This window comes from Phalacrocorax carbo, chromosome 1, assembly GCF_963921805.1.
Source record: "Phalacrocorax carbo chromosome 1, bPhaCar2.1, whole genome shotgun sequence".
In the NCBI taxonomy this organism is placed as follows: domain Eukaryota; kingdom Metazoa; phylum Chordata; class Aves; order Suliformes; family Phalacrocoracidae; genus Phalacrocorax; species Phalacrocorax carbo.
In genome coordinates this window covers 101008405-101026340 of record NC_087513.1, presented here as the reverse complement: position 1 = coordinate 101026340, position 17936 = coordinate 101008405, and the positions used below count along the sequence as shown (strand labels likewise).

The 17936-nt window shown below is 42.9% G+C and overlaps 1 protein-coding gene across 3 annotated transcripts in view; it reads left to right on the top strand.

Annotated features, from left to right (window-relative positions):
• MPZL1 (myelin protein zero like 1) overlaps positions 1 to 17687 on the top strand; it is a 41939-nt gene extending 24252 nt beyond the window's left edge. The window contains exons 4-7 of one of the 3 annotated variants that reach the window (XR_010375670.1): positions 2280 to 2412; positions 5732 to 5837; positions 11850 to 13588; positions 14752 to 17687. Coding sequence is in view for 2 of the 3 variants with exons in the window: in XM_064468938.1 (XP_064325008.1) it covers positions 2280 to 2412; positions 5732 to 5837; positions 11850 to 11951 (341 nt within the window). In the remaining variant the exon portion in view is untranslated. The other 2 variants (XM_064468938.1, XM_064468960.1) reach the window with 2 other exon arrangements.
• Positions 17688 to 17936: the final 249 nt, after the last annotated feature.

Sequence of the window (17936 nt, the reverse complement as noted above, 5' to 3'; positions counted from 1 at the left end):
TTCTGAGAGGCAATAAAGCCAGACTAGTTTCACGTGCAAACAGTTGCATTTTTTATACAGTCTTAAAAACCTCTGTCAACAGAACATAACTGCTGCCTTTTACTCAAATTCAACCAACGAAAAAAGTCCCATCCGAGTCAAAGACATAACAAAACTATCAAATTTTTAATATCGCTCTTTCAGTAGACATTCTGCACTATAGTTTTGGATTTCTGCTTACTTTCTTGCTCTGAAAAACTGTATGTGTTTTTTTTCTTGTGTACAAGGCAACAGCTGGTCTGCTAACAGAAATGCATGTCAGTTTTGATGGTATTGCAGACAGTTATTCCTGCACTTGGAAAGATGAAAACGCACAGAAACTAGGGAGCTCCTACTTCTTATAAGCCTCAAAATAAATTTGTTTATCTTCACATGGAGCTCAAAACACAATCTCAGTCTTATGTACCTGATGAGTGTTGCTATTTGTAAGACTCTCTTCCTTACTAGCAGATGGATCTCTGGGTTGCCGAAAGGTTCTGGAGAGAAGGGATGTCTTCCTCTAAATTGTGGCACTCATCTTCACCTTTAATTTCTTACTAAGACTTTGAATTACTGTGTTGTTATGAATTAGCATCTAACACTGGAGAGCTAGGAAAGCTGCTGATGCCATATTTGGCCAAATGATGATCAGTGAAACAGCTAGAGATCAGGTAGCCCATCTCCTGAAAGTCACTGGGCTCAAAATGAACAGTAGTAAATGTAAGCCCTGTTTTCTTAGTGTGATGCCCCTGCTTCAGGCTACAGTGTTGTGCCCCTCCCTTCTAGGTAAGTATGTCAAAATGGTCTTGCTCTACAGACTGCAAACTTGCTGCAAATGCTTCGTATGAGCATGGTCTGTGGTCCTTGCTGGAGCACGTCCAGGAAAGGATGACTTGCATGATTAAGGGATCGGACCACGTTTCATACAAGAAGCTGAGAGAGCTGGGGGTGTCTAGCCTGCAAAAGAGAAGACAGGCTCAGGAGGATCCTCTCACCAGGTATTCATGTACATTGATAGGATCTACAGAAGACTGAGCCAGGCTTTTCAGTGGTGCCTAGTGACAGGACAAGACACAATGGGTATAAACTGAAACACAGGAAATTCTGTCTGAACATAAGGAAACACATTTTTACTGTTGTTGGACACTGGAATAGGTTGCCCAAAGAGGTTATGGAGTCTCCTATCCTTGGAGATAGTCAAAACCAAACTGGACAGAGTATTGAACAAACTGTGCTAGCTGACCCTGCTTGAGCAGGGGGGTTGGACTAGACAATCTCAAGACATCCCTTCCAACCTCAGTGGGTCTGTGATGATCAGATGCAGGTATCTGAGGAAAATTTTTCTATACAAGATATTTTACCTGTTGGATTTTATGCTGATTCACTTGTATTTGGTGCAAGTAGCTAGTGTAGCATGGAGTCTTGTAAAAAGCCCTCTGGTCTAAGATGCTCCTTGTATTAAACATGATGTGGCAGGGGCAGGGGAGGGACTTTTTTTCTTACTGGGAAAAGCTATAATGGTAGTCTGTGTATTCTTTATCTTCTAAGTCTTTTGTACTTCTTTGATTGGCTTTTATTTCTGGCTGCTCTTTCTTGGCCTAGCCTCCCCGAAAATTATATCGGGGAAACATGAGTAAAGCAATACTATGTTTCTGTAAACGTATTTCTAGTGTTGTACAATGATCCTGACTTAAGAAGGGAAAGAGTGACTCTATAAAAATGCATAGAGATGTATTTTGAGACACCAGAGTTGTGCATAAACGCTCTTAAGAGTGATCACAGGTAGTTACTGGGCTGTCTGTTGCATGCTACCCAGAGAACACCCAGCTGTCAGCGTACTTGGTTGGTTAACAATGTGCTGTGTTCAAATCTGCTTTCAGGTGTGCCTGCCTTTTCCTGTTGACCTCGCTGGGAATTGCCAGACAAATATAACTTTCTTGCCCCCCCCTTTCAGATACAAAATGAGGCAGGGCTGTCCTGGTTGTCACTTGCGTTCCCTACCATGTAAAAATTATTGGTTTAATATAAACTCTCTTCTGAAGGTCGGTGACATTAAGAACACTTGGTGTGGGCTATGTTCATACCTTATTCTGCTGGGTGCCTGCTATCACTACCACTTAGGCTGCATGTTGTAATTCATGGGTGTTGTTTCATTAGTGCCTTCTGCCCTAAAGGAATCTGAGGTCAAGAGCACTTGTGGTTTTCACTTCTGTTAATCAGGGACTGTGGAAGAGTGAATGTTTTCTCCCTTCTCTCCCCAGACAGCCTGCCTGCGTTCCCCATTGCCATGGTGGCAGGGATAGTCATCGGTACGGTTACAGGTCTCTCACCGCTGATCTCTATTGTCGTGTGTCTTGTCATCAGAAAGAACAACTCTAAAAAACGATACTCTGGGTAAGAGATCTTCCTCCTCACCTGTGGATGATGTGAGGAACAGCAGCAGTTTCAGAGGGAGGGCTTGGGAGGGGCGGGTAGGAGTTGTTTCAGCCATGGCTAGAGTTGGCAACCATGGCTAGAGATAGGGTATGGCTATGTGGAACACCAGTCATCTGTCTATAATGATTATATTTGTACTGTGCTTGAAAAGACCTACTGACCATGAGTTGCACCTGAAAATCACTAAACGTTGGAGGTGATCCCCAGCCAGAATATATGCCCTAAGAACATTTCATCCAAGATCCCCTAGCTCTGGTCTGTTGCCCTTCCCTCCAGCCCTGCTTCCCTCTACCACCCCCAAACCCCAAAGGAAAAGTGCCACACGTGCACTTTTAAGGAATGCTCTATTTTGAGATTAAAACTGGATTTTTCAGTTACCAGTGTCTGGCTCCTGAGCCTGGAATATACTTGCTAAAACCCCATTCATTACCGCACTTCAGAGTAGGAAGGAGTAGTCACTCTGCATCCATTCTCATTCACTGTCTGTTTTTTGTTAACTGTTACCATCCCTGCAAGGTTTTTAGTGTTAGGAGGATAACTCCAAAGTGAAGCACAGATCTTTGAGTGGGCCTATGAAAAAGCAACAAGAACTAACAGTCCTGTGGTGATGGAGCTTGGTGCTTGTGGGGGAGGCGCTTCCTTTTTCCTCCTCTAAATAGCTGGTAATTTGCTTCTATAAGAAAGAATGAAAATTATGTATGTAGTCTTAGAAACAAACCCCAAACACATAACTTTCTTCTGTTCTTTCCCCAAGAAGTATTCCTGCTTCCTGCAGATTCTGTGGGTTGCCTGTGGGATGAAAGAAAATAACTCCAAAAATAAACTTGTGAGGATTTCTAAATTAAACTTTGCCCTGTCCTTTTCCCACTTGGAGAGCTTAGAGAAAGTGAATTGCCTATTGCCCAATGGTAAGGTTGAATATAGCAAAGGCGGCTGTGTGTGCTCAAAATTGTGTGGAAAGCCTGCTTTTCCCTTTCTGCATGTGTCCTTCCACTAAGAACTGTAAAGAAGCCTGCAGTGTCAGGCACCAGCAGTGTGCATGAGGCGGTCCGCTTGCCTTGCTTCCCCGTGACCTGCTCTCCAGTGTCTTGCTGCTGAAGGACACATGCCTGGTGCTGAGCCTGGAGCAGTAGTTTATGCACTGTAATTTCTGGTAGTAGATTTAACTACTCTCGTGGGAAAGTAAACTCTGAAGTTTAAATACTGCTTTCACTGACAATGCCAGTTCTGCATGACGTGTAAAGAGAAACCGAGTGTTCTGTAACCCCCTCCAAACTTATGGACTGTCCTCTACATGATGCTAACCCACTGTGTGGTGGTGGTGGTGGTGGTGGTGAGATGCTCTTACTCTCAGATAACCATTCTGCCTTGAACTGAGGTGGGCTGGGGCGCCGCGTGGCATCTGGAACCCCTGCATGGCCACAGTGTCCATTCATGCTCTGACTTTGGTGTGTTTTGTTTTGTTTTTTTTCTTTCTGCCTTGGTGTGTTGGAATCGGATCCTGCTTATCTTCCTCTCCTTACAGAGATCCTGATATAGACGCCAGATTGGGAATGTAACAGGGCTGGGTCTTCTCTTCCAGTCCCACTAGACACCATGGTAACTAATCAAGTTGGTGGTTGCTGTTAATACCTGTGTGTATGTGTACACGTCTCCTCTTTGCTGACTAACCAGCTAGCTCTCCGCTAACATAACTTCACTGTAATTTGTGCTGGAATCTGTTGGCAAAGGATTGACACATTTCACTGGGTGCTTGGCTTTCACTGTCTCATGTCTAACTGGGGTGGGATTGCTGCTTATCCCAGATGGTGTCCCTCCATCTCTTCCAACAGTGAACTTGCCGGTGCACTGACTAAAGCACAGGAAATTCAGTCTCCTTTCTGTGTCAAAATAAAAGTAAATTCCCTATGAGTGTTCCTCTGGCTCAGACAGATCGGGTGTTTGAAAACTTGCAGTGATCTAAGTGCATTAGTTGCTTAAACCTGAATTATGACTTTTAGATAGTGTAGATCTGAGGAATTTTGTGAATAAAGCAGACAATTATTACATCGTTTTGGTAACAGAAGGGCTGCTTTGCCTCTGAGACAGTAGAAGCCCCTTGCTGTGATGGCTGGGGGCAGTATTTTTTTTTTCTTACTGCTGCACGTATGAGGAACTAAGGCTTTTATGGTTAGACTTACTAAAGGATCAAAAATGATTGCCCCGTCAGGAGTGGTCTGCTCAATGTCACGGTCCTCATTTGTTTGTTTCTGTACTTGCTTTGTACACTGTCTGTCTACAAAGACTGAGGGAAAAGGATGTCTAGTGGTCAGGGGGTTATGGTAGGACAGGGAGCTCCTGTGTCTGCTGTCGAGGAGGTAGCTAGTTTTCTTTCCTGGGTGCTTGGGTACGAGGAGGTAGACCTAGCATTTACAGACCCATTACTGCATTGCCCAGAAGTTGCTAACATTAAGTTTAAGGGCATTTACTCATATACTTAGCTCTGCGGTAGTCGTTTCTCTTTCTGTCACAAGCTTGTTTTCTTTTCAGCCCTGCTTTAAGCAGGTGGGAAGACGTAAACAGAGAGTGAAAACTGGCAACCTTCTTTTAGGGATGTTGGTTCTTGCCACAAGACAATTTTCGTGTTTGAAAAACAAGATTTGCCTGATTAGATATTCAAGCAGCTATATCAGGGCACATAGCTTTTATGTCACCTGTGACTTCTAAAGTAATTGCTCCAGAGATGAGTGTCTGTTTTGAGTGGGCAGAATTATTTTGGGATCGTAGACTGACCAAAAGCAGAGTTTGGTAGGAAGTACCTTTCCGGTATGGAGGGCTGGTGGCTCTTGCAAGTGCTTGCTGTAACTGTAGCACTGGTATTACAACACTTGCCTCAGTGACTGGACTATTTAGCTTATAGTTAGAAGATAATTGCTGTTTACTACTGTTAACCGAGTCTGAAGCCTCAGTGAAGAAGACACATATGGCTTTAGACAGGTTGGGTTGAATAGGAATATCTAGGGAACAGGGGTTTTGCTGTCCTATGTTAATAGTTGTTCCTTCATGTTGCTTATCAGTGAGACTCTGGAAGGACAGAGAAATGTCTGGGGAGAGATGGAGAATTATATGTGTTTATTTCAGAATCCATTATGTTCATTTTTACTTTGGCATAATATGCCACATTCATTTTGCCATCATTCGTTGTTTTTTGTTTTTGTTTTTGTTTGTTTGTTTGTTTTTGTTTCTCTTTGTGCCTCTTGAACATTGTCGTGCAAACTCTGCTCTGCCACCTCGTCAGCTGCAGTACATCTGAGAGCTTGATGTCACCGGTTAAGCAGGCTCCGCAGAAGTCGCCCTCCGACACAGAGGGTCTGGTAAACAGCGTGCCCGCCAGATCACACCAGGTAAACTGCTTCCTGCTGCTTCCGGATGCAGGATCCTCCCAGAGCGTGGGGGAGATGGTATGGAAAAGATAAAGGCAGGGTGGGACACATGAATTAGGTGCTGTCTGTTAAGGTAATGAGGGCTGGGGGGTAAAAGTGTCTGCTCCAAACAAGGGATGGGTAGTAAGCTGGGACTGGTGAACTCTTCCATAGGTTTAGTCCAATTGAAATAATAGCATCTTGATACTAGTTGTGGTGGAGTTTTATGCCTTTTTTGTATTAATGTATAAAAAAAGATGGTTCTGATCTTGTGCGTTAACATACGCAAGTGGTGGTGAAATGCAAGGATGAGAGCCTGGCAAGGATGAGGAGTGGGTGGTGGGTAGCTGTTTAATGTAGAGACAACATTATCTACTAGATGTCTATTCACCCCATAAAGCTGCCTAATCTGTTCTAGGATGGTAATGGGGAGGAATTTTACTTACTCTCTCATCACTGTGAAGGTGCATGTTGTGTGACATGTACTTCCTTCACAAGGAAATGAGCCAGCGCAGCACAAACAGTGGCCAGTGATGATCAGTTTGAAGATGACTGTTGCTGCCGAGAGCTCTCCTCCGCTGAGCCACCCAACTTTCGTGGGCCTGGAATTACCATGCTTTGTCTTGTGCCTGCTGGTGTTGGCAAAGTTCTGCTGACTTTGAAGGAAAAAGGTGGCTCTTATGCAGACTTAACATCCCATGGGAAATTAGTCAGAGGGGAGAGAGCATGAGTCAGGGATTCTATGCAATATATGATTATCTGCAGTGTACGGGTTTTCCTTATTTGTAAGCTGTTTCTTACCTCTTGATTTGTGCACTCCCAGCAATTTTCCTGTGGAGGTACAGATCCTCAGTGAGTTTAAGTCTGAAATGAACTTTTTCTTAATTACCCACCTTTTAGCAAGTGGCGGCAGAGTAGTGTGTGAACTGATGGGTTTCTAAATCAGAGTTAATACCTGCTTCCTCAATTTCTTTTGACAAAATACTGGAGATGTGTGTTAATGTGTTTAACACTACAGGAAAAAAATACAGTGCTGACAGTGAGCTGGGTAAAGTCAAAGTCCCTACTGTGGGCTTCTGGACTGGTTTTGAGATGCATCTTGTTCTTGGCAGGTGCAGTATTTCCCGAGTTTTAGCACATAGGCCCACAAAGCTACCTGCTGACTTCAGAGAACAGTTATTCTCTGAACATAAAGGCAATATACTCCAGTTATAAGATCTAAAAGTAGTTCTGATTTTGACCAGGGTGGATCTAGTAGCAACAGGTTGCCTGTAAGGTCTAGATAAAGCTCATCTTTTCTAGTTCATGGAGTGGCTTCTAGAATGGCTGAATGAGACAGGTGATTGCCCCCCCCCCCCCCCCCCCAAAAAAAAAAAAAAAAAAAAAGCAGCTCATGTGTGGGATGTATGTTGCAGTAACTGTTGGAGTCAACTTCCTTAGGTCAAAAGGCCAGCATGTTTTATCTAATTACTGTCACGGTACGAAGCAGTACACACAAGTGCTCTGAGAGCTACATAGAGGAAGAGTTTTGCTGTTCTGCATTTACATCTTGAAAGCAAAAATACTTCTATCTTCTCTGTAACATTCTGGTGTGAAAACCTGGAGTGTCGTCACCCTTCCATGTCCCCAGTGTTTTAGGTCTCAATGTACGGGAAGGAACATGTCACAGTAAATCTAAACTTCGTAAAGATAACTCAGAATCAGTGTGCTTTTGCCCTTCTGGAGTCATTCCAGTCTGCGTATTCCTTGACAGAGTCCTTCAGGGTCTTCCTCCAGTTATATTTGTAAAGGAAAACCCAAAGTGTGAACACTCCTGACCTCAAAGGAAAAATACGGCAAATGGCTTTAGTTTTGTTTAGTTTAGTTTTTTAATCTCTTTGGTTAGGCAAAGAGTGCTTTGTCTGGATTTTCTTTTCTTGGCAAACATTTGTACCAGCAAGTGGTTCCTCTGCCTTCTGTTAAGCATCTGGGCCATCTTTACAGAACAGCAAGTAAACGTATTTGCTTTCCTTTAAAAAGATCCACAATAAAAGCAGTGTAGCGAGATTTTGAACAGATAGTTTAAATCATAAAGGACACTAAATTTCAATTGATTACACTTATATTTTTAACTTCTATCCACTGTTTGTTTTTTTAAAAAAGGGTGATATCAACATGCAAATTAAAATACTTGAAATCTAGCATCACATATAAGTAAAAACCTGACATTTTTTGGTAATCAAGAAATTAGTTTTAGTATTCAAGTTTTTGAGCTGTTGTGTAGGTGAAATGCTGATATTCAGATTCCTCACAGTTCCCAGAAGCTCTTGCAGGCTGCTGGCTGATTCACGCACACTTTTGTGTCTTGGATTGCCTGGCAGTTTTAGACCAGTGGTTCACACAGTCAGGGCTGTTGTCAAACAGTAAAGGCCTGTGGACTTCCTTGTAGCCTGTTACTTGGTAGAGTGTGTAGGAAGTGACCAACTGCTTTTTGCTCCACTGGTGGAGAAGAACAGTGAATAGAAATACACAACCCCTGCCTCTGCAAGTTAAAAACAGTAATAGAGGTGTTCACTCTCAAAGAGTGGCATTTAAATTAAATTTATTAAGTTTATTCATTTTGTTATTTATGTATCAGTTTAAGAATCAGTGATGAAGTATTTGTCCACATCACTTCTGAGCTGAAAGTGCACTTGATCTTGTGCTTCCTTTGTGTTTCGGGTGCAAATTTATCAAGTGTGGACCTTGCCTTCTGGAGTGCCCCAGAGTGCTGAAAGTATGCATATCTGATTCTGTGAATGTTCAGCTGGTTGAATTAACTCCACTTGTTTTCACTGTGTCTTCCTTCTCAGCAGGTGTGTTCTGTCCTGTCAAATTCATATGTGGTGTTTCTTCTCCATGCCACCATTCCGTAGTGACTCATATTCTACCATGACTGTTATTTGGATGAGTGAGAAAAGCATTTCCAGCGAAGGCAAGAACTATATGTGTTTCCCACATGGATGTCCTTGTTTAGCTAGTAATCTGGGTTGCAGCAGGCACACTGGAGGGCAGATGTATGTTGTCCCAAGATATGCCAGCTCCAAGGAGGCTGTCATTTGTCTTTGTGCTTTGCAAGTAGCTGAGTATTCATTTGTGGGCAGGCTGAAGGACCGCTGATCTCAAAGAGTAACATCCATAGAAGTGCATTTCTGATGTACAGAGCAGTATGGCATAGAGATCCTAAGCAGGTAGGTTTATCAGCGTAGAAGGGGGGAGCACTAAAGCTACATTAACTTAAGCGCAGATCTCTGGCTATGTTCTTTCTGGTTTAAGACACCTGAACAGGCTATGTTCGAGCTCTGTTCCAGGCTTTGAACTGGACCTCAGGACCCTGGGAAGGAGCAGTTCATGGTGCCAGGAATCTTGATTTAAATTTCAGATAAATGTCCTGGAGCTGGAATCTCTGGTAGTTGCAACATCTTTCAGAATCTAAAAAATTTGAAGATACTGTAGACCACTGTTAGACCATGATGTTGTAACTTCGTAATTCCTTTTTCTTTGCTGTAACTTGCAATTCATGACTCTGCTGACAAACCCTTAGCAAGGTATCGGTGCACCTGCTACTCTTTTCCCTTCAGTTCTGAATGGAAAAATGGCAGGGCTTAGGAAAGTCCTGGGTTTTATATGGCAGCACTGGTCCGTCTTCTGGTTCCAAAGGGTCAGGATGAGCTTATTTGGGATTAGGTCAAAATTCTGGATTGTTTAGACTTTTTTGAAGCTTTTACTTGTGGCAGAAGAGTCTTCACAAAGATTCAGATCACTGGAGGTATCAAATGCAGGAAAAGAAATGGCCCTGGTGCTGATTACAATCAGCTAGAAAATCAGTTGGCAGCAAATCAAATAGGTGGAGCATTATAATAAATCCTTGGTCCTCCTTTCCTCTGTGTTAGCTAATCTACCACTTCTTTAAGTGATGGAGAACACACTGAGACAACTATAGCTTAGTTTGGATCAGGTGATGACACCAATCAGTCTTTCCACCACCACCTAACACGCTGGTTGCAGCAAGATAACTATATTTAACCTGGCATGAAATTAGAATAGTGATCAGATAACTGATCCTGAGTGAACTCCTGTGGTAGAAAATTGACCCATCAGAATTACTTGAACAAAACTTGAAATGCCATAGTGAGTGCTTTAGGCGGCTGCAGATTTATTTTTTTTTTTTAACTGATAGGAAGTGCTCTCAAGCTGAATTTATCATACCCTTGACCTATGGCCTCAGGCAGATGAGACTTCCAAAATTGTTTACAAGTAAAGCTTATAGTCCCTTTGCCTTGAAGTTTATGCAGACACTGTACTCTAATTGGAATTAGTAATGTAATCCTGATAGGATGTTGGAAACCAGAAGAACATGAGAACCAAAGCGGGGTGGGGGGATGGGGGGAGAAGTGGCACTAATGAGACTTGAAATCCAGAATTTTCTAAGACTTCAGTGTCTTCATTTTTTTTGAGCATTTTCTCAGTCTGTTATTTATTCAGCATTTTATATCTGCTCGCAAGTTTTCATCCTTCTGTCCATCTCCTTACTCTACTCTTTATCACTTGGGGAAATACTTTACCCGGAAGGAGGAAAACTTGGATTTAAACTACTTCTGAAAGAGAACAAGGTATTTATCAGGTGCATGATTTGCCATTGCATTGAGGGGGGGGAAACAGCTGTGCAGAAGTGTACCTAAGGTCCTTCAAGGTCTCAGTTTTCTATATGGAAGGTCTCTTTTCGTCTCTGGCCCCTAATTGCTTTGGAAGATAGATGGAAGGATTTCTGGGTCAGTTCCACAGGGATGTTTTCTAATTTGGCTGGATACCTAAAGTACCGGGAAGAAGTGGGTAGGAGAGATGCCAGTAAAGGCTACTTCTTCCTGGGACATAAGGGAAGCAGAAACAGAGTGAAATGGGTGAAATGATGTTGAAGCAAACACTGCTAAAACAGCTGCAACCAAACCAATTTCCCCCACCCATCCCCAAATAGGACAGTCCCTTTCCCTCCTGCAGTGGGGGTGTGTGTGGTCTCTCTGCTGAGGTCACCTGGTAGGTGGTTGCAGCTTTCTGGTCTGTGCTTCTGTTAGCCGGGGCATGCAGAACAGGAGCTGCACATCAAACCTTTCCAGAAAGGTTCCACCTGTCTTGTTGGGTACCTGCTCTTTATAGGCTGCAGTCCTGTCTTCAGCCCATCTTCAATAGCTGCAGTTTGCTTTCTGGTGGGCTGTGTTTTGGAGGACATGGTGTTTTAGGAAGGTGCTGGTGTGTTTGCATGCTCTGCTGAAAGATGGTGCTGTAATGTCCTCCACTGCACCCCAGCAAATATTACAAAGGTATGTGGTTGTGCTTGCCCAGTGTGTCTGTGGAGGTGCTCACTACCCAGCTTGGCTCAAAAGTCAGGTAAGAATTCTGCGTTACTGCACCATTTCAGTATTTTCTGGCTCACTGCTGTGTAAGTCTTGATCCCATCACTTGCTTGGGCAGTGACTGGTGTCATAAGGTGGCTGCGGGTTTGTTCTCCCCCTCATTATCCAAGTGGCACAGCTGTGCTGGGATTTACAGGACTTGAGTGGCAGTATGGAAAGTATACTCTGCTGTCTACCGGTAAATCTGTAGTACAGTTCCTCTTGAAAAATATTAAATCTGGCATGCATCTGACTAAGCCATGTATCTTTGCTCCACAGCATGTAGGAATTGCTGCTTTTCAGAGCAAAGGATTCTAGATTTTGCTTTTTGTGAGAAGTAAGCAGCTGTAATGGTAGTAAAGGGAAGAAACAGTGCTGTTTGGCATGCTCCTGATAAGAGAAAGGTGGCAGACTAGAGCTCATTTGTAGGTGAAGGTTCATTCCACCTGCTTCAAAGTGCTGTTAGCAGTCATAAAAGCTCTGTGGTTTTGCTTTAGCCTTGGTATTGCTGCAGCCCCGGCGGAAGCAAGGGGCAGTATGGCCTATTCTGAAAAATACTGATTGTGCTTTTTTATTCTGTTCCCAGGGCCCAGTCATTTACGCGCAGTTAGATCACTCTGGAGGACAGCACAGCGACAAGATTAACAAGTCAGAGTCTGTGGTCTATGCTGATATTCGGAAGAACTGAGATGAGATCCTAAGCTATCCAAAGGAAAACACACATTCAGACTGGAATTGCTTGAACAAGATTTGACCCAGAGAACTCACATGTGGCCTTTGATGCCTAGGCTAGGACCAATGCATGTGCATACAGAGGGAAAGATATATATGTATTGTGTGTAAATAGTCTATTTAATCGTACAGAAGTGAGACCAATGTTGCATGTTGAAATGCGGTAAGACTTTTGCTTATGAATTGCCAATATTCTTTTTTGTATCTTGTGTGACGAGAGAGAAAGTGAAAACTCGCATCACAATTTTAAAATATTTGTACCTTGATTATTAACGGAGAAACTGGAAAATATCTGAAGATTCTAGATTGACCTGGAAATTATTTTTTTTTGCTTATAGGGCCTAATTTCTTTTGCTGAAGTGAATATAAAGAAGGCATCTTCTTTATATTCACAGCCTTCTTTATGTATACAGGGTATTCAACTTTCTTTGGTCAGATTCTCAGTACAAGCTGCCTTCTCATAGAAACTAGACACTCTCACTTGGTCTTGTAAGCCAAATTGTGACTCCTAGCTATCAGAAATGTATGTCTTAGCAGTGTAAGTGAAGGAAATGTTTAGGCCTACCTGACCTGTGTAACACAGGTCACAGAACTGTTTACTTCTGTATTGAGCCCATCTATTCAAGCTTAGTCCTTTAAGGTACAGGGATGGTATTGATCTAATGAATTTTGTGAAATGGTAGCTTGCCTGTGAAAACTTAAGACCTAGTGAGTTAAAGGGATAGGAGGCTATAGCTGTAGGTGGTTGCCTCAGACTCTGTTGAACCTTTCAATGAAATGTTTCTTCCTTGAAGCTCTGTCATTTCATATAAGCATGAAAATGGGCTCCAAGGGATCTGGAAGCTGCAGTACTCCCTCACCTCCCTCCCATGGCTCCATTATACCACTGTTACTTTCTTAGAGATGCTTTATTTGTTCTTAAAAGCCTGTAGTGGAGGCTGAATGAGCTCTGGAGGAAATCTAGGGCTTCACTCTTTGTTTTTTGTGGTTTTTTTTTAAATGTGCGGTTTTTTATGTAACCTGTATTTGCACAGAGAAGGTGGAGGGCAGTTTATTTCCTTCCTCTCTGCAAGTCTACTACTTGAATATAATCTAGAAACAAGAAACTCGGAAATTACCTCCTCGTAGATTGTTAAGGATCTCTGATAATTCTCTTCTGCTGAAGAGGATCTTTCTTTAACTGACCCGTTTGTATCCTGAAATCTGGTGCTCAAAACTAGAAGCGGCATCCCAGCTGAGGTCTTCTCAGGGTAGCGTATAGTAGAAGGATTTCTGTTTTGTACATCCTAATGTGGTGTTGGCTTTTTGGTAGCAGCAAATAATTTTTGGTTTGGTCTACCATAACCCCTTCTCTCTGATTCTAACCCATTTCCTAGTTCAGTCTGTTTCACAGAATCAGTCACAGAATGGCTGAGGTTGGAAGGGACCTCTGGAGATCATCTAGTCCAAGCCCGCCCTCCTCAAGCAAGGTTGCCTGGCACTGTCGCCAGTTGGGTTTTGAGTATCTCCACAGATGGAAACTCTACATCATCTCTGGGCAACCTGAACGCTTAGAGTGATCAAACAGCAAAATAAGTGCTTCCTTGTGTTCAGGTGGAATTTCCTTTTTTTTTTTTTAAGTCTGTCCATTGCCTCTTGTCCTGCCACTGAGCACTACTGAGAAAAATAGTGCTCTTCATTCCCTTCCATCAAATATTTATACACATTGATAAGATCCATCCCCAAGCCTTCTCTTCTTCAGGCTGAACAGTCCCAGCTCTCTCAGCCTTTCCTTGTATGAAAGACACCCCAGTTCCTTTATCATCTTTGTGGCCCTGCACTGGACTTGCTCCAGTAATTCCATATCTCTCTTGTACTGGAGCGCCCAGAACTGGACACAGCACTCCAGGTGAGGCCTCACCAGTGCTGAATAAAGGGGAAGGATAGAATAGAATCATAGAATTATTAAGGTTGGAAAAGACCTCTAGGATCATTGAGTCCAATTGTCAACCCAACACTACCATGCTTCCTAAACCATGTTCTGAAGTGCTGTGTCTACACGTCTTTTAAATACCTCCAGGGATGGTGACTCCACCACCTCTCTGGGCAGCCTGTTCCAATGCCTTGAGGATGAACTCCCTCAACCTGCTGGCAATACTTTGCCTAATGCAGCCCAGGATACCGTTTGCCTTCTGTGCAGCAGGGGCACACTGCTGGCTCATATTTAACCTGATGTCCACCAGGACCCCCCAGGGTCCTTTTCTGCAAAGCTGTTTTCCAGGCAGGCAGCCTGGCATGTGCTGGTGCATGGGGTTGTACCTCCCCAGGTGCAGGACTTCGCACTTCTGCTTCCTGAACTTCATGAAATTCCGCTTAGCCCAATTGTCCAGCCTGTCCAGGTCCCTTTGATTGGCAGCACAACCATCTGGTGTGCCAGCAACTCCTGGTTTTGTACTGTCTTCAAATTTGTCTATACTGTACTTGTTATGGTTTTTTCAGACCTCATCTTCAATATGTCAGCTGAAAACTTGGTTGGAATTCTCATCCTGCCCTCCAGTGAGCTGGCAACACTCTTAGCTTAATTTTTGCAAACTGAAGTCTACATTCCAGTGTAACATCAAGTAAATGAAAAATAGTTTTAGGCCTATGGTAGACCGTTTCAGAACCACATTAGAAAATCCTTAGATTATGATAATGCAACTTTAATAATTATTTTGTGTACAGTGGTGTTTTTTCCCAGCAAAGTTGGGTATGCCAACACTACATTCTTTCATCAGGATTGGACTTCACTGGTTTCCTGACAACACCTGTCTTTGTTAGAAGCCTCATCAAGATCAGGATGAATCCTGCTACTGCTGCTTTCCTCATCTACCAAGCTGTTACTTCACAGAATCACAGAACGGTTGGGGTTGGAAGGGACCTCTGGAGATCATCTTGTCCAACCCCCCTGCTTGAGCAGGCACACCCAGAGCAGGGGGCACAGGAACGCGTCCAGGTAGGTTTTGAATGTCTCCAGGGAAGGAGACCCCACACCCTCCCTGGGCAGCCTGTGCCCCTGCTCTGGCACCCGCACAGGAAAGAAGTTTTTTACTCATATTTAAGTCAAACTTCCTGTGTTCCAACTTGTGCCCATTGCTCAACATTTGTGTTACACTGAGCAAGAAATGAACACTTTTGACATGGTTGATGGAGAAACTTGATTTTGATCTGCCTGCGTTCATCCCTGTCCATCACCATCTATCTCTCCAGACATTTTGATTAATGTAGTGATCAAAAACTTGCTGCTATGAGAAGATAGGGCTGTCCTTGGCTATGAAGTCTGCTATTAACAGTTGTTTCTTTTCCTGTTGGAATATACTGGAGAATCTGAGCACAGTCCTGATCTGGTGCTGACTTTAAGAAATATGCTGACTAGGTGCTACCTTTAGGAGACACACTGAATTGGCTGGTGCTAAAGTTAGGAAATAAGCTGATCTGGTTGGTGCTGACTAACTTTAGGAAACATCTCCTTCCATTGCTTTCGTTTAGCTGTGGGTACGTTCATATTGCCTGTACTGAGGAGGCTCATTGCAAGGCTGCTTGGATCCTCTTTGTGAAGGCAGAATGAACTTGGAAGTATTTTTTGAAAATGCTGAACATCTTTTCATAAAGAAAAAAAGTCCCTTCCCCCAGGAGGAGCAGAAATCAGTCTGAATCCCTCTCCAGTGCAACGGCTGTTGATTTTTACTTTTTCCCTCGTGGAAACACGAACAATGTAGCTCTTAAATCACTTATTCAGGCTGAAGTCGAAAGAACTTGAGGCAATATGAGACAACACTTGTGAATGTCCTGTCCCTCAGGTTATCTTGGCTTGTTTAATCATATGATAACTTGTGCTGGTGAAAGGGACTGATGCTAAGTTTGCTTAATTAGCAAAGTCTCAGGAGACAGAGGACTTATACCTCCTTTATGGGTAGCAAGCAGAGATTGAAGTCAGACAAGGCCATCGTATTCTGATGTTACGGTGACAAGAAGTTGAACTCTCTTTGCTTTACTGCTATTCTCTTAATTCTCTGATGCTGCTCTTTGCACATGGAAAGGCACAGCTTGGATGTGGAGGAACACTAAGAGTGTTGTCCTTGCCCTGTTGTAGTACTGCTGATAGCTCTTTTTAGGACCGTCTATTTTAAGAAGTGCTGCATGGCAGGCTTGCAGCAGCACAGCGGAGGGGTAGGCAGCCTCTCTTGAGGCAGCAGCAGATGACTAAAACTGTTAATGTGGGTCATTGCTCTTGGACAGTGAAGCTGGGGACGGTCTGTGTGATGTAAAAGACTTGCAATGAATTCTCCTTGATTCATCACGTAAACAAAACTGGGATCAATCTGAAATCCGTTTCTCAGCTGAGGAGAAAATAAAAAAGCTTTTCATGGGTAAATGTGACCTTCTACCCATTGTAAAAAGTGCAGTTTTGGACCTGTTAAGCCGACTGGCACCCCCTAGAGCCAGGGATATGAATGGCATCATTCATCTTCCTTGTTTTGAACAGAACTGCAAAGTGGCAAAGTTTTGGCTTTTTACTAACAGTGATTACATTCTTCCTTATTTTTGATTACCAGAAATTAATTTTGAGGATTACAAATAATTATGAAGTATTAATCTAAGTAGATTGGTAGCTGTACTCAGGACGTCAAATCTCCTTTGGCCCTTTTGACTTCAGCAGTTGTTCTGTGAGGGAGATGGTTGGCGTGTTCATGAAATAGCATTAAGAGCCATTACAGGGTGGCAAGTATGTCCCTGTAACTAATTCAACAATGTGTCATTTATAACTGGAGACCTGTAGGGTTTTGTTTTCTTTCAAAGCTTCAACGGATATTTCAATTTGTGACTAGAAGAGCTGGAATTAGATTTTTAACTTTTTAAAACCTCTGAGAACTGTTTAGGTAACGATCTGTCTTGTAGCTGCAGTAAATATATGCAGCTTAGATGCTGCATTGCCGTAGAGTGGATTCACAGAGGTCAAGTGTGGGCTGATTGATTTATAACCACACCACCTTCACTCTGTATTGAAATCTTGTCTTGGAATTTTGCATTATTAATGTATCTACCTAGGACGTCAAATACAAAATGTTCTTATTCTATAATAGGATATTTTCTCTTTAAAGCCATCAAAGCTGAGAAGGTGGGTAATGCTTCTGGGCTGTGGCCACACTCCTGCGGTGCTAATAATTAGGTAACAGTTTTATATGGGACATTACAAAATCATATTAACTATGCTGAGCAATTATACTCTTCTTGAGCCTTCTCTTTCCCTTCTCTTCACTGCCCTTAAGCTAATAAGCCCTTTCATGTAAAGGTATTTTTGCACTCTAAAAAGTAAGTTCAATGCCTTTGGAGATCCGTGTGCTGTGCAATCTTTTCTGTCTCCCTGCAATGCCAGCTGTTTTTATGTGGTAAATGTAATTGGAAACATAGACTGGGTACTTCTCTTTTGTAAACCTCTGTCTTGGAGGTACACAAGAGAAAAAACACCTGTAAGACAGGTGTATAATCTGTGTGAGGGGGCTAGATATGCGTTGCATGGCCTTATTACATCAAGAGCCAGTGTACCAACTATTAGTGCTTTTCTTTTACAGACTCATCGGGAAACAGTTATCTTGGATATTTTTTCTTGAATGGACTTTCATGTTTTCTATTGTAATCTTGTGAATATTTTAATACACTTTTTTTTTCCCATCACTGGTTTGCTGGATGAGTATTACCTGCTTAGGGACTGGGAAGGGAGGGGTACTGAAATGCACCACCTGTCTTTCTGGTAATATTCTTCAGTCACTGCAGCCTCTGTCAGCTCAGTCAACAACAAAGCTGGAGGGTTCACAGTTTGAACTGATATCCTGTATTACCACTTCAGCTAGGAGGACTAAGAAATGCTAGTGAAACTGTAGCAGAATACATATAGGAGAGAAAGAGCTTCTCGGCAGGACAG